This window comes from Mesoplodon bidens (genome assembly GCF_964165515.1).
Source record: "Mesoplodon bidens genome assembly, chromosome: 9".
NCBI classification, from domain to species: domain Eukaryota; kingdom Metazoa; phylum Chordata; class Mammalia; order Artiodactyla; family Ziphiidae; genus Mesoplodon; species Mesoplodon bidens.
Genome location: NC_138166.1, coordinates 36249989 through 36276065, shown reverse-complemented (window position 1 = coordinate 36276065; position 26077 = coordinate 36249989). Strand labels below are relative to the sequence as shown.

General features: G+C 32.9%; 1 protein-coding gene across 5 annotated transcripts in view; it reads right to left on the bottom strand.

Annotated features, from left to right (window-relative positions):
* Nucleotides 1-26077, bottom strand: part of SNX13 (sorting nexin 13) — a 149294-nt gene that overhangs the window by 44111 nt on the left and 79106 nt on the right. For all 5 annotated transcript variants that reach the window (XM_081243602.1, XM_081243603.1, XM_081243606.1 and 2 more), the window contains 8 exons: nucleotides 24434-24572; nucleotides 23944-24032; nucleotides 20313-20412; nucleotides 19240-19433; nucleotides 13560-13664; nucleotides 12818-12950; nucleotides 7503-7540; nucleotides 3286-3355 (listed from right to left, as the gene is read on the bottom strand). In XM_081243602.1, coding sequence (XP_081099728.1) covers nucleotides 3286-3355; nucleotides 7503-7540; nucleotides 12818-12950; nucleotides 13560-13664; nucleotides 19240-19433; nucleotides 20313-20412; nucleotides 23944-24032; nucleotides 24434-24572 — 868 coding nt within the window. The remainder of the gene's footprint in view (nucleotides 1-3285; nucleotides 3356-7502; nucleotides 7541-12817; nucleotides 12951-13559; nucleotides 13665-19239; nucleotides 19434-20312; nucleotides 20413-23943; nucleotides 24033-24433; nucleotides 24573-26077) is intronic.

Genomic DNA, 26077 nt, shown 5'->3' with positions numbered 1-26077 from the left:
ACTCACCTTAATTTCAATAACTAATTTTTTTTACTTCTATAATTTTATATGGTTCTTTTTTTATAGTGTGGTATTCTTGCCTCATTTTATCTCTACGAATATTTTTAACATACTCTTGGGCTAGGAAACCCTGTGGTACACAACCACTTGAGGATGGCTGAATCTAGACACACTGATGTCATGATACAAGACAGGCTTTCAATTTCATATGGGTGATAGATACCATTCCCAACCACAACCTTGACATTCTTTGTTCTTTCCTTTGACAGTAGGCTAAGTTCTGGTTCCTCTTTCACATCAAGCCACCCTCTGTGACTCTGGGCTTTATGCAAATGACTGTGTTCCAGCTTCTCCTTGCCTTAGCCCATCCTGCCTCTTCTAAATTTGAGGGCATGAAAATGCTGTCAAAATCAAGACAGCAGTCTTCATGCTCCTATAAGCTCCTTGGCTTCAACTCCTCTTCATTTCCCTAAATTTGCTTTTCCTCATGGTCTATTACACCTGGTAGATTTCCCCTTTTAGCTATTTTTATTCTGTTGTTTTCAGCCCTTCAATGTGTGGGAAGCAAGATTTCCCACAGCAGTTTAGACTACCATGTTGACCAGAAGTATAACCTGCTCTTCTAATAATAGATTATACTGATTCATAATTACAAAAAAAAAGTGGCCAAGCTTTGGAGCTGACTAAATATTTGTATTTTGTATATAATTAGGCAAAGAAGGGTCCGTGCAGCTTCTTAGTAAATTATTTTAATAATATAACAGCTACAAATCTATACTGGCAAATGTAGTTGGACAGGAACCTCTCCCAGCCTTTCATTAAAATTTTTCTAAGATTTGCACTTTCTATTCAAAATTGTCCTTCATTCCCTTACCATCTAATATCAGTGTTCCTGACTTGACAAAATAGAAGACTAGGGATAGACCTGGGTCATCTTGCTGTCAGAGGCTTTAACTCTATTATTCACTGTTCACCTCTTTCAAATAACCTTCACTTGGAGACCTATGTGGAACAAAGTGTACAACAATTTTTCATCACCCAAGAGAACCACCATCACTCAACACAGTTAGCAAGGCAACAAGGGAATGGCTTCACCTGTTGTGTTCAAGATAGGTTTGGGAAAGGATAATAGGAAGCAGGGGCCAATTAGGCAGCAAACCATAACCAATTAGGAGTTAATAAGAACAAGGAGAATAGCAAGAAATAGAAAAGGAAAGAAGAAAGGAATGTAAGAAAGCATTCTAAAAAAGAATAATCAGATTTGTCACAAATTGATAGGCAAGGGAGATCATGACTAGGATGCATGCACAATAGGAAGAATAATGGGGTTATTATTTAAAAAAAGCACTAAGACAGAAAGGTAATTTAATTTTAAAAGATAATGAGGTTACATATATTTTGAGATGATGGTGAGATATTATAGTGGAAATAACAGGTTTTGTTTGCATTAGGACAATGTTACTACTCATAACAGGTGATGTGCAACCTCTTTGTCCCTAATCCATAACCAGACAAGGAACTAGGATCAGAATATAAATAAATCTCATCACTAAGCACATTGCCTAATGTAGCCAATATTTTTTAAAACAAGATTTCTCAGTGAAGAAGCCAGTAAACTGCAGTCTATGGATCACTCCTTAAATAGCACTGCACTGGACTCTTAAGTTCTACTTCCTGTCATACAGATGTTAAGGGCATGGGATCCAGACTCAAAGAGACTCTGGAGCCCAACTCATAAAAGAAATCTTTATTGAACAAACACTAATATATAATGCCCACCATGTAATTACGAATACAGTTAATTAGTCCCATAACAATCCTATGAGGCAAGTGTTATTATTATTATCATTAATATCCCATTTTACAGATGGGGAAATTGAGATACAGAGATGTTCAGGAACTCATCCAAGTTCACCCAACTATTTGGTGGAAGAGCTGGGGTTTGAACCCAAGCAATTTGGACAAAAAGCTGTGCTCTTAACCAGTATACTATGCTGCCTCTTTAGTGTTTATACATAAATTTGTCTGACAGGAATTACAATTTATTAAAAATGCTTAATGTTACGCTTCTGTATCTTTTAAGAGGCTAATAAATACTTGTTGAATGAATGGACAAAGCAACTAGAAAACTAGAACCCTCAGAGAAGAGAAAGATCTACATAAGAAATATGGACATTAGTATCTGCTACACACAAAAGTTTAAGGACTTGAAGAAAGAAATAAAAGGACAAATTCTAAATGTTTGCACTTTAACAAAGGCTTTCATATTTGGAAGACAACTCAACAAAGAAGATAGTTTTTTAAAAGAATTTTAAAATTTTAAGGAAGGAAAAAGTGAGACAAATGTATCAAAAGCTAGAAAGAAACGCAACTAGACCCTCTGGTTTTATTGACAAGAGTGTTATCTAATGACCTTTAAGAGCAACGTATGCACAAACTATTTGTAAAAGATAAAGGAAAAACTGATAGAGCAATTATAGATAACTTATTACAGAAATCTGGCAGAAAACACAATGGAAAATTAGACTCCAGCTCCAGTGAAAAGAAAACGAGATCTTAAAAAAATAGATGCAAATGATCTTTTTAAAACTACACTTGTACTATTAAATCTCTTTCCAAATTATCTAAATTATAAGTATGAAATTGAACTGACATATTTATCTGTACGTTTATAATTCAGTATGTAATCTGACAAACACACTCCTATATTGTAGGAATACTGAGAAGCCAGATAAGAAAACTGGCATTGGCATTATCTAATAACCCAATAACAATGATGGAAATTGATTTTTTTCCTCAGTTCACTAGCCACTTTGCACATATGCTGATTCAGTCATGAATCTCACCTCATCCAAGCATTTCTTGAACTTCTATGAACTCCTATACCAAAAAATTCATTTATCCAGATATCTAATCTGACTTTGCATGTATGAAAACAAATATTAAACTAAAATCTGCCCCAAGACAATTTAATAAGAATTATGCAGACAATTATCAGTTAGACTCAAAGAAAAAGAAGATTGGTTTCAAAGCTTATTAGCCATGACAAAATGCTTAAAATTTAACCTTTTTCAAATGATAACAGTGACAACCTTAAAGAAAGGAAACACCCATGTAATAATAAACATCATAGAATTTAATGAAGAACATGTTACAGAAAAAAAGTAATTTGAAAACATGACTACAGAACAGAAAAATGATTTATAAAAATAAATGTGGAAAATAATGTAGGAGTAATAATAGTCAATAGTTTTTAAGTAATAATTAAACCACGAAGTCTCTTACCAGTGTCTGAAATGTAAGCATGAAGTTGTACTGAGTCATCAGAAGATACATTTGAAAGGTCATCTAAAGACTGGGTGGTGGAGGGGGGGAATCAGAACACAAAATTGTTAAATTTTACAGGAAAAAAAGTGTTAAAGAATTCTACATCACATATAACATTACTCATCTTTGCCCTATGTAAGCTTTATATTATTTGTATCTTCCCCCCAAACAATAATCCTCTTTATTTATACTAATAGGAGAGAGAGAACCTAAGATTAAGAAACTATAAAACAAAGTAATTTAGTAATCAACTTAATACATCAGATTATTTCTTCCTTCATTATCTGTCCACATACTATAATTTGCTTCTTCTCAATTATATATATTCAATACATGGCAAAAAAATGTGGATAAAAATAAGCAGACATAGTCTTAAATCAACATTTCAATTTTAATGCTGAAATATACTAGAGCCAACTTTGTATTCTTTAACTTAACACTTTTGTTAACTTAGAGATAGTTTTAGTTAATTTAGATTCCTTATCTATAAAATGGGAATAATCGTACCTACATCAAAGGGTTATGTGAGGACTAAAGGAAAAGACATGTAAAACATTTAGAAGACTGCCTAACACAAAAAATGTTAGCCATTATTATGATTACTTACTAAATGAAGTGAATCCACAGTTTAAGATATTTTAAATAATTTTCAAAGATTATTCCATAAACAAAAAGTATTACTGATTGATTTAGAATAAATATTTTTTAACTATGGACTTTAGCTCTAAACTTAAAACTTTTTTGCTACATATCCATACACCCACACATACAAAGAAGGAAACATAACGCATATAATGAAGGCAGACTGTATGGAAAAGAATTAACACAACAGACTTGAAGTTGCTCTCGTTACAAAGGACTGGTTTCAAGGTTGGCCCTTGGACAATATCTGTGAAGTCAGATTTAGAAAAGGTTCCCACCATTCCCTAACTGCTAAGAGTGGCTCACTCTACGTAAACTATCTGTACAAACAATGTGGTTTATGCTGAATACCTGCTTTCCTTCTGGGAGTCATTTTAGTATATGCTAGGCAGAGGGTGCCTGTGTGATCTGCCTCCAATAAAAACCCTGGGCACTTAGTGTCAGATGAGCCTTCCTGGTGGCAACATTTCACACATGTTGTCATATTCACTGCTGGTGAAATTAAGTCTGTCCTATGTGACTTCCATGGAAGAGGATTCTTGGAAACTTGTGCCTGGTTTTCTCTGGACTTTGCCCCACGCACCTTTTCCCTTTCCTGATTTTGCTTTATATCCTTTCGCTGTAATAAATTCTAGCCATGAGTATGACTATGCTGGGACCTGTGAGTCCTCTTAGTAAATCAATGAACATACGAGTGGTCTTGGGGACCTATAACACACAGACATTATATGATTCAGACATATTTTACACTTTGAAAACCATAGGATTGAATGAACTTTGGAGTGTTAATGTGATATTACCAGTTATTACTAAGAGTCATCTAAATGACTTAAATGAAGCCATGCATATGACATAAAGCCATTTAAATTAAGCAATTACAGTCTAAGAAGAAAGCCAAAATTCTATCTACTAAAGACTGATCATCAGGAGAAGCAAAATTTGATAATTCCATACGGATTAACCACAAATCAAGTGGGAGAACCATTCAATTAAATTAGGTCTAGTCCAGGCTTCACCACTGATACCTTAAGAGACTTTAGCCATATCAACTAGTCTTTACTGTTTCTCAGTTTTCCCAATGTTATAATGCTGTAATACCTGTTCTACAACTCTATCAGGATATAAAGTGAATGAAAATACTTTGAAAAAGAAATAGAATGCACTTATTTTTTTAAGTGCTCACCTGACCTAAAATAAAACATTTTGACAGAAACAGCACAACCTTTGTTTTAGTATTATTTTTACATGAAAGACAGAAGTCTCAGAGGAAATGGAATATTCTACAAAATTTAAGATTGTTATCTACTGTAATCTTCTTCTAATTAAAAGCTAGCACAGGGAATATAAAACAATCACCTTTTTCAAAAAAAAAATTATTATTATTGGTAACCTTCCCTTGCAGGTAACATTTAAAAAGCTAAATGCCGCTTACTTATTACTTTAAACATGTTAGCATCTTATATACTATGCAACCCAGAAGTTGTTGAAAAACTCTGTATAATATATAAATGTCTTTTTAGCACATTTAAAATATGCAAGTAATATTATTTTCATTAAATATGATTTTAAAAATCCAATGAGACATCTCTTAACCATTAGTCACAGTTACAATGCACATTAAATATCAAGTAGACTACATAAAGTTACAACTGGTGAAATAATAACTACAGAACTACATTGTGATTTAGAACTATAGTATTGATTAGTCATAGAAAACTGTGATTTCAAAACAAGTGCATTAACGTTGTCCTGAAATAAAATCAGTTTGTAAAGTAATTCTTGGGTTAAGATTCTTGAACTTCTTGCCAAAAAAAAAAAAGTGGGTTTTTTTTAACACTATGGTAAGATAAAAACCAAAAATTTAAATTTACTATGATAATCAATTGAGCAAACACAACTACAATGGCACTTCTAAAAATGTTTATAATTTATGTGTCAGTTTCAATCACAAAATGAGTAAACCACCACATTAAGTATTTTCTTTGCTTAGTATACTGGAATAAACTATTATGATCTAGTTTATAATTTTAATACAATTAATAAATGTTATCTTCATCAAACATGAAAAATATCTGATGGTTTTTAAAACAATTCTTTATAATCTTAAACTATTTTTTTAAATGCAGCTGTTCATTAAAATTTGTCTATGTATTAAAAAAAAAGAATCGAGAACAGTCTAGCTACTTAAAAGCTTAGATTTAACAGATTTATGTGAAAACCAAAAAACTGTAAGTCACTGACCTCAAGTGTGACCTTTTTCAATCCATACTGTTCTGGTTTACATCACTATGTGATAAAAGGGATCTCTTTTACTTGAAAAAGCATTTATTCCCAATAGGGAATGAAGAAAAAAAATATTTTTTACTAGTGTTCAAACACTTGTACAAGCACTACAAATGTGAATATTAAAAAATTTCAAACCAAGAAAAAGTTTCATCACATTTGGAAACTTTCTATATAATAGGCATTATATTGCTAACACTCTTCATTCTCTAGGAGCTATTCCTTTTCGTTATAACTCTGTGGAATATGAGAAGTAAATGGTAATGATACCAAATAATTTAGGAAAACATTTAAAATGTTACTAAATATATGACATAACACTATGGCTGATTTGCTATAGTGTTTTGTTAAAGGTTATACTTTGCACAATAATAGAACATTTATACAATAAAGTAATTTCAGAAATAAATGTAGTAGTGAGGAACATTAAGACAATGGACCTCTAAACTATTTAGCTATCACAAAAAGTTTGAAAGAAAACGTGTTGTAGGTAGGAAAAACAAAGCAAACAATCTCTGCCCATCCCCCACGAATTCTGGACTGAAACTTTCATAGAACACTAATATTTCTTTCCAGCAGCATTTTATGAAATAAGGTATTCAATGGCAAGGATGGATATATAAAAGAACTGAAATGTTCATTGTTTCACACTTCACCTTGAATATATGAAATGTCAATGACAGTTTATATGCTAAAAACATGTCATTCTTAAACCTGTAATCATAGAATACAGTTGTTTAATCCTTGTAAAACTCTCTAAGCTTAAAAAAGGGTTTTTTTTAACAATAACTTGAATTTTTTATAGTGTAGACTTTAAGAAATACCTTTTAAGTTTTCAGATATCCCAACTAATTTTATATTTCTTTTCTAAATACAAGAAGAAAAAACTAATTCCAGTGTAAACACTTATATGTCACAAATTTACTGCCCATCATAGCACTGATCAGAGTCATTTTCAAATATTAAATACTGGGGGTTGAAAATAATAAAATCATTTTTTATGCAACTAAATCATTCAGGTGTGGCTTAAGCACATTTTTAAAAATGAAAATAAATTTCATGTCATTTTTAAGTTCTAATTAACAGATCCCTTATTTGTGAATTTAATATTTCTTTAAAAGCATAACAACTTCTTACAAAGGATGACTTGGGGACTTCTAATACATCATTTATTTACATATGTTAAGGCTCAGTCTTTTATATTGTTTTCAGGCCACTTTATTAATTAAAGTACTCATAACAGTACTTACCAAATTTATGCTTCCTGTAGGAGACCCATTAAAAGATTCTGTGAGAAGGGAAATTCAACTTAGTATACAGTAAAAAACTTTTGAAACAGTGCTTTACCTATCTAAGGTTCAAACACCAAGAACAAAAGTCACACAAGCCAAGATAGAACAGTAAATTGTGGTACACTATTCCCAAACACCTATTCCCATTGTTTTCCAAGCCAGATATTTCAGTGAAAATAGGTATGTACCTAAATTGCTCCCCCCCAAAAAAGGTATTTATGTACAGGAAAGCCATTATTATATATTTTATTCTCACAGTATCATATTAAGCTGTCTAATACAATGTAGATATGAGGTAAACACTGCAGAGTGAAGTCCACTAGGAAATGTCAGAGGTATTTTGTTATTTCTGTCGCACTGGATTAATATTACAAATAAAATTATTCTTTAATATGAAGGATAAATAGATTGACTTTTAATATATCTATAAAGTCTACTTATTCTTGGTTGTTCTGGATCAAAAGTATTCAAAATCTAGATTCTTAAATGAATATACAATAGAACAAAAGATACATAAAATTCCATGTGTAATATCATTTAATTAAAAAGCAACTAAAATTATTTTTAAAAAATAACATTAGAGAGTAAGTAAATTATTAAAATTAATATCTTTCCCTCAGAATTTTAGTCTATATCTGAGCAAATTAGGTTACCAATTAAGATATCCCTCTGTTAAAAACACAAATGAATATATGGTAAAGCAATATTCATAAACAGTTTGAAGTTAATGTATGGCTTGTAGCCCTTAACAGATTATTTATAATTTGGATCTCTAGATGGGTCTTCAAAGGAAATTTCTATTACTCTTGAAATAGGCTGTTGGTGTTGCTTTCCAACGTCAACAACTCTAAATGCCCAAGAACATTTCTCAGTTCCTCAAAACTTTGGTCACAAAAATAGGAAATCCCACCTAGGATTACCCCTTGGTTAACAGCAAGGTGAAAATTAAAATGAGTAAACAAACAGTTCTCTAACCTCCTTATTCAATTATATGCCTCCTACCTCCTTCTGTGGTCTGCCCACCTCTTAAGTCTTCCCACCAAAGACATGTCAAATTAAAAGAGAAACTAGGAGCAAAACAAGGCACAGTTTACTTTCTTGATCAATAATAAGATCCAGAAATAGAGTCTAAAGCCAATCTAGGTCCACATTTAATCAAAACTTTAATAACTGCTTATTAATATTAGAAAACAAAGAAACTATTGTTTGACATGATGAGAAAAACGTGATTGAAATTAAAATTTAAAACAGCACAATTTAAATATTTTTAAAAGGCTGTGAAAGTATGTTTTAATAAAGGAAAAAATATCTCCTCCTAAAATAATTTAAAGCTGAACTAACTAAAGAAGGCAATCACGAACAAAGAAAAAGAAAAGGAAGAATGGGGAGGAGAGAGAGCATGGGTTAGCATGCCATCCAGCCACCTACCTATCTACCTACTTTAGTTAAATAGGAATGAAATTTCTTCCACAGCAAAGAAAAACCACCAGCGGATACTATTACACATGGTAAGATTTGGCCCACTAATTCTATGCTCAATTTAGGCTGCATTTTCTTAAAATCAGCTACACATTAAACACTAGATTAGGTAATTATTTCAAAATGTCTAAAAAGTAGCCAAAACTTCATGACGTGGCACATATATACAATGGAATATTACTCAGCCATAAAAATAAATGAAATTGAGCTATTTGTAATGAGGTGGATAGACCTAGAGTCTGTCATACAGAGTGTGAAGTAAGTCAGAAAGAGAAGAATAAATACCGTATGCTAACACATATATATGGAATTTAAGAACAAAAATGTCATGAAGTACCTAGGGGTAAGACAGGAATAAAGACACAGACCTACTAGAGAATGGACTTGAGGATATGGGGCGGGGGAAGGGTAAGCTGTGACAAAGCGAGAGAGAGGCATGGACATATATACACTACCAAACGTAAAATAGATAGCTAGTGGGAAGCAGCCGCATAGCACAGGGAGATCAGCTCAGTGCTTTGTGACCACCTAGAGGGGTGGGATAGGGAGGGTGGGAGGGAGGGAGACGCAAGAGGGAAGAGATATGGGAACATATGCATATGTATAACTGATTCACTTTGTTATAAAGCAGAAACTAACACACCATTTTAAAGCAATTATACTCCAATAAAGATGTAAAAAAAAAAATACACAAAGTGCCAGGAAGCTTAATTTTAAAAGTCAGACAATGAATTTATAACCAGAAGATTTAAGAAAGGCCTATTTTTCATTAAACAATCTTATAAAGACAAGAAAATCATAAGCATCACTATTTGAAAAAGTTGCAGCAAGTGCCTAAAACCTAAACACTGACAAAGATAATATACCTAACTGCCATTTTTAATAATAATGTTTCATATTATACCCATCATTCCACATACTTTTTTCAAATCGTTTCAAAAAAGGGTTAGGCAATTTCTCAGTTATAAAATATATAAAAGCTCATCAATTAGGACACAGAATGTTAAAAAGCAATGTCTTAGAAAGATGAAAGATATGTATATATATATATATATATATAGACACACACACACACTAATTCCAAGCTACAATCAATGATTCCGATTTGAGGGACTACTCAATGACTGATATATAAGAGAAGTACATTTACTTCAGATCAAAACTAGTTGCAGAAAAAAACCTTTTAATTTACTTTGTGTTTTAAATAAGTATGAGGTTTTGAGAAGTTTGAAACAACATAAATAATTTGCTTCCATTAGTTGCATACAAGACAAATATAAATGGAAGCTAGAAGTTGATTTAGAAGATTTTGAAGTTCTTACACTATAGGATCAAAACCTACTCCCAGAGAATATATTGTTACTGTCATCATTATACAATACTTAGACCCTCATATATTAGCTGATTATGATTCAATTTATCCTCTTTCATTCTGGGTCAGATAGCAAATCTGTTTCACAATACTAAGGAAATTTCTAAAGTAGACAAAATTAAAATAAACAATAAACACATTTTAAATAGTCCTTTGTGGAAGTAGAGTTCCTACTGCAAATTTCATAGCAGCTCTGCAAAAGATTTTTCAAGAGAGACAGTAAATAGATATACTATATAAGATACTTGAGGTACACTGAATTTTACTATTCATCTCCCACAGAAGTGCTCTTAAAAAAAAAAACACTTCCTCAATTATGCAATCAAATCCAGTTAATAAAATATTATCCCAATTTTACAAATAACCAAGATATTAGATCAACAATCAATATAAAAGTTATTACGACATGGAAACTTCTTTAACTAGATTTCTTAGATTATTTAAAAAGTAAAATCTTGCTGGAGAGGGTGTGGAGAAATGGGAACCCTCTTGCACTGTTCGTGGGAATGTAAATTGATACAGCCACTATAGAGAACCGTATGGAGGTTTCTTAAAAAACTAAAAATAGAACTACCATACGACCCAGCAATCCCAGTACTGGGCATATACCCTGAGAAAACCATAATTCAAAAAGAGTCATGTACCACAATGTTCATTGCAGCTCTATTTACAACAGCCAGGACATTGAAGCAACCTAAGTGTCCATCAACAGATGAATGGATAAAGAAGATATGGCACATATATACAATGGAATATTACTCAGCCATAAAAAGAAACGAAATTGAGTTATTTGTAGTGAGGTGGATGGACTAGAGTCTGTCATACAGAGTGAAGTAAGTCAGAAAGAGAAAAACAAATACCATATGCTAACACATATATATGGAATCTAAAAAAAAAAAAGGGTTCTGAAGAAACTAGGGGCAGGACAGGAATAAAGACACAGACGTAAAGAATGGACTTGAGGACACTGGGAAGGGGAAAGGGAAGCTGGGACGAAGTGAGAGAGTGGCATGGACATATATACACTACCAAATGTAAAATAGATAGCCAGTGGGAAGCAGCCACATAGCACAGGGAGATCAGCTTGGTGCTTTGTGACCACCTAGAGGCGTGGGATAGGGAGGGTGGGAGGGAGACGCAAGAGGGAGGGGATATGGGGATATATGTATATGTATAGCTGATTCACTTTGTTATAAAGCAGAAATTAACACACCATTGTAAAGCAATTATACTCTAACAAAGATGTTAAAAAAATATATAGAAAAAAAATTTTTTTAATAAACAGTAAAATCTCACTAATATAGACTAGGGAGTGGGGAGGATGGGTAGAGAAAATGGGGAGGCTGGAAAGCTTCCATAATAGAGGTATTTTTTAAAGCAGTGCTCACTATCTAATACATCTATTATATCTCCAACTTCAAGTGGTCCTGTCCATAAAATCTATTCATAAGTAAATGAGCATAATTAAAGCACTCTCTAAAAATAATTTCTTAGTCCAATCTTTCCCATTTACTTTGTATTTACATTGCTTATTTTCTAGAAAGTTTTTCAAATACTAGATATTTAATTAGAGTTTAATAAGTACTTCTGAATTGAATCACAAGTAAAATGGTCATCAGGTCTGAAATCTGCAAACTGTACTGTAAGTGCTGCCTCTCCCACTATTCTTAAATAACAAATTATTTACTACTAATAAAAACTGATATTTGCGTTTTAGTTTATATTTCATTTTTATATACAGAATTCCATTAAAATATGACAACTCTGAGGTAAGATATTATTATGAGAAGAATATTATTCCAGATTTACAGCTGAGAAAGAAGCTTAAAGAAATTGTTTGGCCAACATCACACAGGCAATAAGAAAAGGATTAAAATCCAAATATTATGACTCTTAAAGTCTGCTTTCTTTACTATAACATGTAGATAGAAAAAAACTGAAAGATTGGAATAAATGACTCTTACAGCTTCTTCCGGCTTATATTGTGCAGGATTTGGAAAAGGGTACAATTAAAGAGGGAAAAAACTGTATTTTTATGTTTTATAGTTTATGGTACATTCTCAGAATCATTACTTATTTCATTCAATCTTCTCAATAATCCTATTGCTAGTCATGACTATTATTACTTATAAACAAAAGGGAAACTACCATAAAAACATTGGGGTGACATAACTCAAGAAAACATGCTTCTTTAAGAATTCTATTTTCAATAGTTACATTCAAATTTGTTATTAAATTTTAACATTTTAATTTAGTACTATAAGTAAACTTTGTCATTTAATTACAAATTTTTTAATACATTACAATTTATATTTGGGTTTCAAGAACATTTTTTATCTTATTTGAAAGGACTTTTTTTGGTAAGCAGAATATATACAGGAATATATATATACACGTAAGTGTACAATGTGTGCCACCTTACCTCCATCACCATCATCTGATCCTCTGAAACTAGGATCTTTTAACATATCCAGCTCAGCTAACATGCGCACATAAAGTGCATTCTGTCTGAAGGAAGGATAAAATCTTTCATCTCGTAGCATCAATTCATATACCTTATTGAAATAAATCAAGATATTCAATCATTAATACAGATAATGCAGTGATTTCCACTAATATTTCAACGAAAGCTAGATAGAGGTCTTACTGTAATGAATTACAGGCTCCACATTAATAAGATGTCAGTAATAAGACTACGTCACAACCAATAATTTTTTTCTGGTCCCTACAGTACCCAAATTGTACTGAAACAGGTCCTACTGTAACACAAGCCACACGACAGCAGGTTACATAAAATGTTCCAGAAAGTAGTACTCTCTAAGAAACAAGTACACATAAAGGCTCAAAACACATATTCAAATAAATGAATCATGTTATTTATACATCATCAACTCATAAAATTCTAGAATCTATATCTGGCCCTTCAGTCAGATTCAAATTAAACAACCCAGCTAAGGATTTTCCTCATTTGTCAAATAAACAAAGAAAAACTGGCCTACCTTTTTTGTAATTGTGAAGTACTGATTATTATTACCGTAACTCACCTTTTTAGTTACCACTGTACTTTCTTAATGCTTCAATAACCTTTCATAAACAAATTACATGCATATAGAAATATACGTTGTTTTCGAGAAAGATATAATGACAAATGTTGTACATAATACCTTCCTCTGAATGTCATCAAAGATTTCAGGAGTTGGATCTTCATGATTCAAAGTATCTGCTAATTTTGCTACCAAATAATCATCAACAGTAACTCTTGGAGATGCCTGACAAACAGAGAAAAATAACAGTAGTATTGATCTTTGGAATTTCTAAATACAAGTTAAGCCTTAATAGCAGGAGAATAATAGAATCATATTATTGAAAGTAAATGCAAGAAAATCCTTGGTTTGTAAATGACACCCTGATGATTAAAGGCTGAAATAAGAGCTAGAAACTTATTGACATCAGGTACTACACGGTCGACCGTTCTACAAACATGGATTTAAATCTTGACTTTTGCCGAGGAACTTACCTCTCACTAGGCTTCACTTAATCTGCAAAATGGTGGTAAATACCACATATGGTTATTATGAGGATGAAAAGAGATTTACGTAAGGCATATGTGTCTAGCACATAGGAAACTCTGTCATTAGGAGTTAGTGTTGAGCACTCAGTAGTCCTAGATGTGTATTTAATAAAATACCAAAAGAATAATCCATCTGTCATTTATCATTTAACGTTAGAAGCAATCCTTTTGAATGGCACTTAAAAGAGACTATGCTTATCTTAACTTGGTTTTATAATACTGCAGCAAAGTTCCAGCGTGATACAGGATGGAAAAAATCTGAAAAGTTCATTTGTTCCAACAATTTCCATCTCAAGGTGCATAATGTGACAGATACTACACAGAAATATAAAATATCATGTTCAATGTGAAAAATTACTTTACTGAAAGAAAATAACGCTGAGAAGCTAGAAATATGGTCATCTTTGTTATGTCAACTTCTGTATTTTTAGTTCTGAAGGCTCTAGAGAATAAATGAGCAACAAGGATGGTAACTTTTAGAGAAAGTACCAAAAGAATGCATTGTTCAAGTAACTTCTCTACGCTAATAGACTATCTAAGGAACAGAAAAGAAGATATATCAAGAAAAGAAGAAAAAGTAAAAGTAAGTAAGTAACCTGGGCATATACCCAGACAAAACTATAATTTTAAAAGATACATGCACCCCATGTTCAAAGCAGCACTATTCACAATAGCCAAGACATGGAAACAACCTCAATGTCCAACAACAGATGAATTGATAAAGATGTGATAAATATATACAACAGAATACTACTTGGCCACAAAAAAGAATGAAATATGCCATTTGCAGCATGTGGATAAATCTAGAGATTATCATACTAAGTGAAGTTAAGTCAGAAAGAGAAAGACAAATACCATATGACATCACTTATAAGCAGAAGCTAAAATATGACACAAATGAACTTATCAACAAAACAGAAACAGACTCACAGACATAGTGAACAGACCTGTGATTGCCAAAGGGGAGGGGGGGTGGGGGAGGGATGGATTGGAAGTTTGGCATTAGCAGATGCAAGCTATTATATATAGAATGATAAACAACAAGGTCCTACTGTATAGCACAGGGAACCATATTCAATATCCTGTGCTAAAACATAATGGAAAAGAATATAAAAAAGAATGTGCATGTATATGTATAACTGAATCACTTTGCTGTATAGCAGAAATTAACACAACACTGTATATCAACTACACTCGAACAAAATTTTTTTTTTTTAGTTTTCTTTCAAGTAAGTAAACAGGAGGCAAACGGCTACACAACTTCTAATGCTCCCTTGTTAAGTCAACACTCCTGGTAGTAAACCCAAGTAGGTTGTGTGGTGGTTGTTTTTTGGTTTGTGTGAGGTTTTTTTGGAGGAGGAAGAGAAGGATACTTACCTACTATTTGTTTGTGTACTAGTGTGGTGTTTTTTTGTTTCCCCCGAACTAAGAACAGGAGAACTAAACAACTTCAACTATGTGACAAAGATCAGAGAGGAACAAGATTTAAGTTAGTTTTATCCTTTCACTTGCCCTCTAAGCTCAGTAAAACTCAGTTTCTAGGAAATAAGAGAAAAATTTGAAAATAATATTATCTATTTATCTAGTTTAATTTTTTCCATAATCTCAGGAATATAGAATTGGATTAAGCCTCACCCTTGGAAGAGGGTGACCAAAACTTTCAGAGAGCCCACCTTTCAAAAAAAGTAATATGGAAGAAATATTTATACATATCTGTTACTTCTTTAACATAAAAATACAGAAGTGGGTGTTTTTCCAAAATTATCTATTAATCTGTATTCTTTTCTGTTTCACAAATGTAGTTATTTAAACAAAAGGACTAGTTAACAGTGGCAATTAGGAATTAATTGGACTAATCAAAAAAATGTTTGAGAATATTAAACAATATACTTAATGTTTCTGTACTCTGATACAGCAACTTATTTTAACATATTTTAAACTTTTTACTTTTAAATTTAAATATTGTAGGTGCTATATTGTATATTCTTAAAATATAAAAATGTAAGACTTTTTAAAAGATTATACATATAATAGGACTAATTCAATAAATATATCTATATTTAATAAAAAGTAATCAATTACTTTTCTTTTTATTCCATGACCTTGTAGGGTATTTTTGTGTTGCCCTTTTAAATGATAACTTCTCTGATCTGCCTGCAGCCTTCAGGATATTATTTTATGCAGTGGTATAACTAAGTATAATCAATTGTAAAATAAAATTCACTATGACTTTCAGCTCTGCTCTTAAGCCTACATATCCCACTTATTTCTCTAACCAGTGCAATGTCATGACATCAAGTTAAATATCCCTTCAATAAAATCATTTAGGCAAAGAATATGGGATTTTACTCACTAAAAACAACAGGTTTTTAGACCTGTAGGGATTTGTATCTCCAGGTTTGTTTCATAGACCAGCTGTTTGTCTATCAGGTCCTTTGCATCTATGAATTCATCATACAGGCTACCCATGTTTAAAATGCCCATTTTTAAGTACTTCGAAGCATAATGAATGTCATAAGTTAAACCTCTCCTTTTCAAGGAAAATGGTTTTAAAACACACAGATCATTTAAACGTGGTAAAGGTGCATTCCAAATAAACTATAGTTTTAGTAAAGACAGTGAGAAAATCCTCTTTAAACTAGCTGTTCCCTTCTGGTGATATTTGAGTTCTCAATAGCCTTAGTTCCAAAAAGTGAGTCATTTTTTTCATTATATGAGTTTCTGTCACAGCCTACACATAAAAAACTCAGTTTAGTCCATCCATTTCAAGGTTTATTTTAGTCCCTTCAAAAATCATTCAATAGTTTTAGAGAAAGAATATAAATTTGTTTACTTTAATTTATTTCACCATACTCATTCTTGATGCATTTTCAAAGGAGAGGACATTATTCTTGTCCCATTCTTTGAAAATATGATTTACTGCAGGCCACCATTGGCATCTTTACTGTGACTGGCAACAATGATAGCCATCTGGAAGGCAAATGTCTAAAGTTATCTCCTGACATTTTGGTAATGTCAAAATCTCAGAAAGCTGAAGCAATAATATTGTTCAGAACATAAAGGTATAATAAAATTGTATGGGAAAGCAAGTGAATAATTACAGAAAACGGGCTTCATCAGGAAGCAAGGAAGTAATGACAGGTAAAGAATATATAGGGATCTTTATAATGAATGTTCTATTTCTAAAGCTGGATGGGGTATAAAGGTGTTTGCTATACTATTATTCTTAAAACTGTGTACTCTTTTAAGTAGGGTATATTTCATAAGGCAAAAATGTAAGCAAATGTACAAATAAGCAGTTTCCAAGTAACATTCATACTTAAAATTCAAATACAATTTTTGTGTTAAGTATAAATTAAAAGGTATTATAGCATAGCCATTAAAAGTACTGGAGTGTGAGTAACCTTGAATCTTGAGGATTTTTGTGTCCATATTCATGAGGGATATTAGTCTGTAGTTTTCTAAATGATGTCTTTGTCTGACTTTGATATGAGAATGACACAACTCATAAAATGAGTTGGGAAATGTTTCTTTTTTCTCTATATTCTGGAAGAGTTTGTGAAGTATTGGTATTATTTCTTCTTGAAATGTATGACAGAATTCATACCTAGTGAAACCAGCTAAGCCTGGGCTTTTCTTTGAAAGACGATTTTTAATTATTAACTAAATTTATTTACTATATTTTCTGTTTCTTCTTAAGTCAGTTTGGCAATTAGTGTCTCCCCAGGAATTTGTCCATTTCATCTAAGTTGTCAAATTTGTTGTCATAAAGTTGTTTGTAATATTTCCTTATAGGCCCTTTAATTTCTGTACAGTTGGCAGTGATGCCTCCTCTTTCATTCATGATTCTGGTGATCTGTATCTTTTTTCTGGGCCAATCTAGCTAAAGGTTTGTCAATTTTGTTGCTCTTTTCCCAACTTTTGGTCGTACCGAATTTTCACTATTGTTTTTCTGTTTTCTATTTCACTGATTTCCATTTTGATCTTTACTATTTCCTTCCTTCTGTTTGCTTGGGTTTGTCTTGCTTTTCTTTTTCTAGATTTTTAAGGTGAAAACGTAGATTGTTGATTTGAGATCTTTCTTCTTTCTAATTAGGCATTTAAGGCTACACATTTCCCTGTAAGCACTTCTTTAATTGCATCCCATAAATTTTGATGTACCGTGTTTTCTCTTTTTTTTCTTTTTGGCTGTGTTGGGTCTTCGTTGCTGCATGTGGGCTTTCTCTAGTTGTGGCGAGTGGGGGATACTCTTCTTTGTGGTACGCGGGCTTCTCATTGCGGTGGCTTCTCTTGTCGCGGAGCAGGGGCTCTAGGCGCGCGGGCTTCAGTAGTTGTGGCTCGCGGGCTCTAGAGCTCAGGTTCAGTAGTTGTTGCGCACGGGCTTGGTTGCTTCGAGGTGTGTGGGATCATCCTGGACCAGGGCTCGAACTCGTGGCCCCTGCATTGGCAGGAGGATTCTTAACCACTGCGCCACCAGGGAAGCCCCAGAAGTCACTTTAAAGTAAATGTACTTTAAGAATAAAGGAGTCTGGAAGCCTGGGTCACCCTATTATTCACTGCTTCTCGCTCTCCACTCCTCACCCTGCCTCACTGACTTTCGTTGGACTATGGCATGAGAGAGAAATAAACCTTTGTTGAGTTAAGCCACTGAGAATGTGGAGAGGTCTAACGGGTTTATAGGGCTGTTCAATTCTTGTATATCCTTGGTCATTTTCTATCTAATTGTTTTATCCATTTTTGAGAGTGAGTATTGAAGTCTCCAACTATTATTGCTGAACTGTCTACTTCTCCCTCAATTCTGTCAGTCTGTGCTTCATTTATGTGGGGGCTTTGTTGTTTTATCATCCTCATCAACTGACCCTTTTAGAATTATAAAATGTTCGTTTCGCTAGTAACAATTTTTTGTCTTAAAATCTATTACTAATATTGGTATAGACACTCCAGCTCTATTTTAGTTACTATTTGCATTGTTTACCTTTTTCCATCCTTTTACTTTCTACCTATTATCTACAGTGTGTGTGACCTTGAATTTTAACTGTCACTTTATATCTGCATGACCCTGGACAAGTTAATTCAATTTTCTAACTGAATCAGTTTCTTCACCTATAAAACGAGGATAATACACAATAATACTATTATCAGGATTAAATAAGGCACTGTAAGGCAGTTGTGCATAGCAGCATGAATAATGGATATTTACAAGTACTACAACAGTCATTATTAATGATACTGCCAGAGAAGATAAGAAAACAGTAATCAAAATATATTCTCACCTTTTCTGATAAATACTGTTCATAAATTCCAACAGCAGCTGCTCTTAAAAGACCTTTGGTTTGGTTGGTTTGATGTTTTCCATCTTTTTGACGACTTGATAAAACTTCTAGCTGTTGTTGGGCTGTAACCCGGTATCCCTCCACTGTCATCCAGAAGAAGAGATGTGCCTGACCTCCAGTTTGCTGCATGTAATCTACCAAACAAAATCCGTAACAACATAGATATTAAAGTCACACATTTTTGGGTGCATACAGCTGTATGACAAGTTAGAAGGATTAAAGTTTCAAATACTTAAAACTCTACATTTTGAACATATTTAGCAAATGCTTGAGGTTAAAAAAAATAGTTATATCATAAACTGGTTAGGCTGAGAAGACCAGTTATGCAGAAAAAACAAATGGAAGCACATATTTAAAAAAAAAAATCTGATTTTTCACTAAAATATCTCTAGGGGATAAAACTGCCAGTGAAGGCTTCATCAGAAATAAACTACTTCACCAACATTCAGCCTCCATTCTCAACAAAGATTATTAATCACAATATTACTATTATCATAAATATTAAAAATAAGGTTTGGGTTCTTCAATAAGCCATGCATTTGTTTTTGATCATGAAAATGAAGAATTAGGGAGTTTTGCTGGAAATGTCCCCCAGATAAAAGCAATTTTGATGTAATATTAATAAAATTAATAAATATTTATATATTAAAATGGCATAAAAACAAAGTCCTCCCCCATTCATGCATCAAAATGATATACACAGGTTATACACACCAAGTATTCCTGATAAAGTACTCTTTCTCAAATAACTTAAATTGAAATTCATAGTAGAATCTCCTGGGGTTTATTTAAAAGCAGATTAGCAAATGCACATTGGAGTTAAAATAAGCATTTATTTCCTCGACAACAAAATAAATCTCTGGTTTCTGAAGAAAAGGGAATATTTCAGAGAATGAGGGGTGGAAGAGAGATATATATGCCACACCTAATATCAGGTATTTAAAATCTAACAATATTTACAATTATTAAAAATTTCAAGGGTTATATTATTTTTATAAAATGGATTTACCTACCCATAAAAAATTGTAGTGCAACATTGTCTACAAGAATGCTGTCCAGGGGGACTGTGCAAAGTTTCCCAAAGTTTGCTGCCAGTTTCACAGTATTTATTTCCTACAAATAAAAGTTAATGTAAATTAATATTTCATCTATTCATTCACTAGGTTAAAGATCTTTACACAGATGTAAAAATTTAAGTTAAAATGGAATAAAAATAAAGGTTTCTCTTCTTGTACATGTGGGTGCCCAATAAAAAGTATCAGCTCACTGAATTTCCTGGAGTTATTTTAAGAGCTGCTTAGTAAATATACATTAAAAGTATGATAGGCACTCATTTCTTCTAATAAAAAAATAAATCTATTTTCATGGATTCTCTATCTCTATATACTCCAAACAAAAATGAACATTTTCAGGGCTAAAGGGGATATATAGATCCCCTTAATATGTTCAAGAATAAACAAATCCCAACATTTTCAAGTACAGATTGAAGTCTATCTACTGGGAAAAAAGAAAATATTCCCGAGTTAATCTGCTCCTAATGGAGTAAAAATTCTATAATCTTTATAGAAAATGTATTACTTTTCAGTCTACCTAAACAGTAAATTACATATACTTCAAAGCAAGAGAGTAGGTAACTACCTACATAGGGTGAAAAAAAATTTTTTAACAGGTTCAAATTTAGAAAATCTACATGTCCAGCATTGTGCTCAGTGCATTATACACATTATTTCATTAATCTCCACAGCAATCCTATTGGATAAATATTACCAATCCCACTCAACAGATAAGAAAGTTGAGGATCGGAAATGTTGCCTGGGGTCACAAAGCTGGTTAGAATGAGTCAGTGTCCTCAAAACCTGCTGCCCCTTCCACAAAAAGCCATAGTGTTTCTGGGAATGATTTTCACCAGCTTCTCTGCGTTCCCAAATCCATATCTCACAATCCTCTATTTTTAAAAAAAGATACACAGATTTTCTGAAAGTTAGATAGGCTGCCTTATTCAGGGGCAGATACTAAATTAGGCATAGGAAAAGGAAGATGATTTGAAAAAAGGAGAAAAAAGCTTTCTCTGTAATTAGTATCTCTCCTTCATATAAGTATTTAATAATAACAGATTACCAACTTAAAATGTCTGGGGTAAAGCAATCTAGTCCCAGCACATGATTTCTCCTAAGTCTTCCTTCCTCAGATTTTATCACCTCTTTTTCCTGTCCAGCAGCACCTCTATAGATAAGGAATGGAAAAGAGTATTCACTATCACTTTATTTCTGATAAAAAGAATAAAGCACCTCCTAAGACTTTAAGATAAGTAGCATGGTTAAAAAACTACATCTCTGTGAAGAGTGTGAGTTTTCTTCCAAAGGAAAACACTGTATGACTTGAGCTATTAAAAAAGGTAAAGCCTGATATTCAAAATAGAATTGACAAGCTTCCAAACAAGGTTTCAAAATTTCAAAAGGATTCAATATCGGAAAGTGTTTAGGCAAACAGACTTTAAATAATGATGCGTACGGATCATTAACTCTTAAGATCTAGGTAAGGTAACTAGATAAAGAAACAGTTAAGAACAAGTGAAACCATATTATTCTTCTATTCTGAATTTACATGCATGTATAAACTCACTTTAAAATATAATTAACTGAAACAAAGACAGACAGACATACACCCGCACACACATATAAATGACAAATGTGGGCCTCAAGTAATGTAAGTTATAATTAAACTAGCAAACTAAACTCAAGATTTTTAAAAGTAAGTCTTCCATTCCTTAAGGAATTTAAGTACACTGCAAAATTACAAGACCAGAGAGTCACAAATAAATTTCCAATAGAAAACCAGCGTGAAAAAGGTGACTACACTAAAAACTAAAGGTAGTAAAAAATGTTATTTTTTACATTTTAAAGCCCCAAATCTCTGCTTCTCCTTTACAATGAAACTCTTCCAAACAGCTACCTATAATCACAGTTTCTAATTCACCTCTTCCCATTTTCTCCTGGACTGACTCCAGTCAGGGTTTCTCTCCACTATTCGACCAAAATGCTATCATCAGATCACCAATAATCCCCCTGCTAGCAAACCCAATAGTCAATTCTAAATCTTCATCTTACTCAACTTATTAGTCGCCTTTGATATACCTGATCTCTCACTTCTTTAAACATTTTCTACACTTGGCTTCTAGGATATCACACTCTCAGGTTTTCCTTCAATCTCACCAGTCACTCTTGTTTCTTTGGCTAGATCTTTCACTTTGTCTTCAACACTAAGTAACTGCAGGGCCTCAGGACTAAGTCCTTGATATCTTCTTACTTAAACTCATTCTTTTAGGTAACCTCATCCAGTCTCTTAACTTTAAATAAACATCTGATAATCCTGAGGATTCTCAAAGTTTGTTCCATCACTAAACATTCCCTTGAACTCGAGTTTACGAATTAGCATGTCTACTTGAATGTCAAACCGGGATCTCAAACTAAAACATTCAAAACTTGATTCTCTCTTCCAGACTTCCTCCTCCCTCAGCTGTATCCATTTTAGTAAACAACACTATTCATACAGCTGCTCAGGCCAAAAAACTCTGGAATCATCCTTGAGTCCTTTTTTCCTCTCTCACCCTGTATTTAATCCATTAGCAAATCCTGTTAGCACTATATCTAGTCTCTAATTACTTCTCGCATGAACCTCCACAGATATCTCTTAATGAACTAATGCAACAGTCTTATAAGTGATGTTTCCATTCTTGTCCCCACCACTCCACCACAATCTATTCATCACAAAGAGTCCAAGTAATCATTTTAACTCATAAGTCACATCATGTCACTTGCCAGGGCAAATCTCCAATGGATTCCTATCACAATTAGAATTTTAAAAAATCTTACTATGGCAGTAACCCCCAAGGTTCCTCTCTAATTTCATTCCTACTACAATCCCTTTCATGCATTCCATACCAGACACAATGACCTCCTCTAACTCACCAGGCACTTTCCTATTCCAGGGCCTTTGCATGCTCTCACCCTTGCCTGCAAGATTCCTTTAAAAAAAAAAAAAAATTCACAGGACCTTCTCCTTATTCACATCTCTCTTTGCTCAAATGTCACCAAATATCTCAGCATATATCTAAAACACTCCCAGACATTCTCTATCACCCTACTTTGCTTTACTTATTTTTTTCACATTTACTTATTTTTTACATTTTTTACATAATACATCAATTTATATATTGGTTAATTTTCTGATTCTGCAACTACTGGGTTGGCCAAAAACTTCGTTCGGGTTTTTCTGTAAGATGTTATGGAAATGTAAGCTCCATGAGAGAGATTTCTGTCTGTTAGGTCCATCTAAAAAAAGGTGCCCAGTGTACAAAATATAATAAATGTTGAATTTTGAATAAATAATACATGAGTAGATAAATATATAAATATATATATATATAAATCAAGAAATAAAAGCTTTAATTACTTCAGTATTTTTCATGCAGCTTGTTTTAACAAATACTTACACCACATTGTGTAAGATAAACTTTTTTCTAAATTCTTAGTTCTTTTGTAGAGTGCTACACTGGTTAATATTCTACCTTTTGTCATTTGCTAGATGTTTTAATGAATATGAAGTATTTATAACTAAATATTAATTCAAAAGTACTTTACTTACCTTGCCTGACTGCAACCGTTGTATTCTTGAGTCACATACTTTCTTTACAAATAATAAGCTATTTATTTGATTTTTGATGGTGTTGATATCTAAAAACAAACAAATTGATTATGAGGTAGAAAGTGGCAGTGTTACTTGTGAAATACTTTAAACATACACTTACTATAATTTAACATAATAACCAATGAATAGAGCAATTATTTTATTTAATAAAAGAAATAACTGGAAATTTTACAGTGAAATTATTTAATTAAAATTAAACCATGCCAATTATCTTTACTTCAGAGATAACTGCAATAATAAGAGTCTCATATTCAGAAAATTATTGTGCTTTAGTCTCAGCACGTATTAGCATAATAAAAGTCAGATTTACTTAAGGTGAAAACAACTAATAGCATAAAATGACATTTAGGTAAAGTTTTGTTTGAAGACACAGTAATCATTAAAGAAGTAAAACATTCTTATGCTTAAATAAATTATCAATACTTACCATCACCAGCTGTATCTAGAGATCGAAGATATTGTAATTCTTCTGCTGCTTTATCTCGGACTGCTTCTAGTTCTCCAATATTGTCACTCAATTTAATAATGTTCATAAAGGCCTCATAGTTGCAGTTAGAATCACGGATCTGAAAATAAAGTTTAAAATACAGATGGGAGGGAGACTCGTTTAAGTGAAAACAGAATCTTGGGTGCCTACCATGAGCCAGGCACAACTTTCCTCTATATCCCCACTGTTTATAACAAAACAAAATGAAAACCTCTGTACTCTTGGTACTTAAATTCTTGTGGGTCACAGACTATTAACAAAGTAAGTAAGGTATATAGCAAACTACAAAGTAAAGAGCATGTTCAGAATGTCTGATAATAGCAAGGAAGCCATGATGGCTAGAGCTAAACTAAAGAAGTGTAGAAGAGTAATGGAGATCAGTGGTAATGGAGGGCAAATATGGTAGGGTTTAGTAAATATTTTGGCTTTCACTCTGAATGGAATAAATAGTTACTGGAGAGTTTTAAACAGAAGAGTGGCATTCTCTGACATAAATTTAACAGAATCACTGTAATGACATAAATAACTGTTATTTCATCTTTTTTCTCCAGCCACTTGCTATTTAAGAATAGGAATGGAGTAGAAGGTTAAGTTGGATTTAACCAGAGTATGGTTTCACCAAGCAAGTAATAAAGTGAGAGAGAGAGGAAGGTAGTTGAGGATGTTGTGAAGGAACGAATGACTATGACTGCCAACAAAAGCTAAGTGAAACAGTAAGGGGAGCTATGAAAAGGTAGCCAACTTGGGAATACTGTCCATTCTAAACAAGGAGTCAAAGCACTGGGGATTGTGTAAGTCCAGAGCTATGGGAAAAAAAAAAAAGGCCAATAAGCACATGAAAAAATGCTCAAAATCATTAGTCATCAAGGATGTGCAAGTTAACCATAACAAAATGACAATGCCAAATGTCTATCAGAATGTGGAGAGACCAAACTCTCAAACAGTGCGAGTGGAAGTACAAAATTATAACACAACTTTGTAGGACTACTTGGCAGTTTCTCACTTGGTATAAATTTTACTTCAATAATACAACAAGAAGTAGGTTTTGTTTTGTTTTTTGTTTTTTTTTTTGCAGTACGCGGGCCTCTCACTGCTGTGGCCTCTCCCACTGTGGAGCACAGGCTCAGCGGCCATGGCTCACGGGCCCAGCCACTCCACGGCATGTGGGATCCTCCCGAACAAGGGCATGAACCCGTGTCCCCCGCATCGGCAGGCGGACCCTCAACCACGACGCCACCAGGGAAGCCCAAGAAGTAGGTTTTTAAAGACCCGATTTTTTCTTAGAATACATTAAGAAACAAGTCAGTAGCTGTTCACTTATCTGCTCTGGTGGGGGATAACAATACGAACCAATTAGGTACTCTATTCCACAGTCAGAGATAGGACTTAATATTAACTAGTTTGTCTTAAAAGGAAATAAAATATATATTTCGAGATGAATAATGCAAATCCGTCCACACTGTTTTTAGAAATGACTTAAAAATTTTAAACTATTGTTGGGTAACACGAACACTTTATATAGAGAAGATATATGTTACTACTACACTGCTCTAAACTTTTCCTTTAAAATAGAAATAAACTATA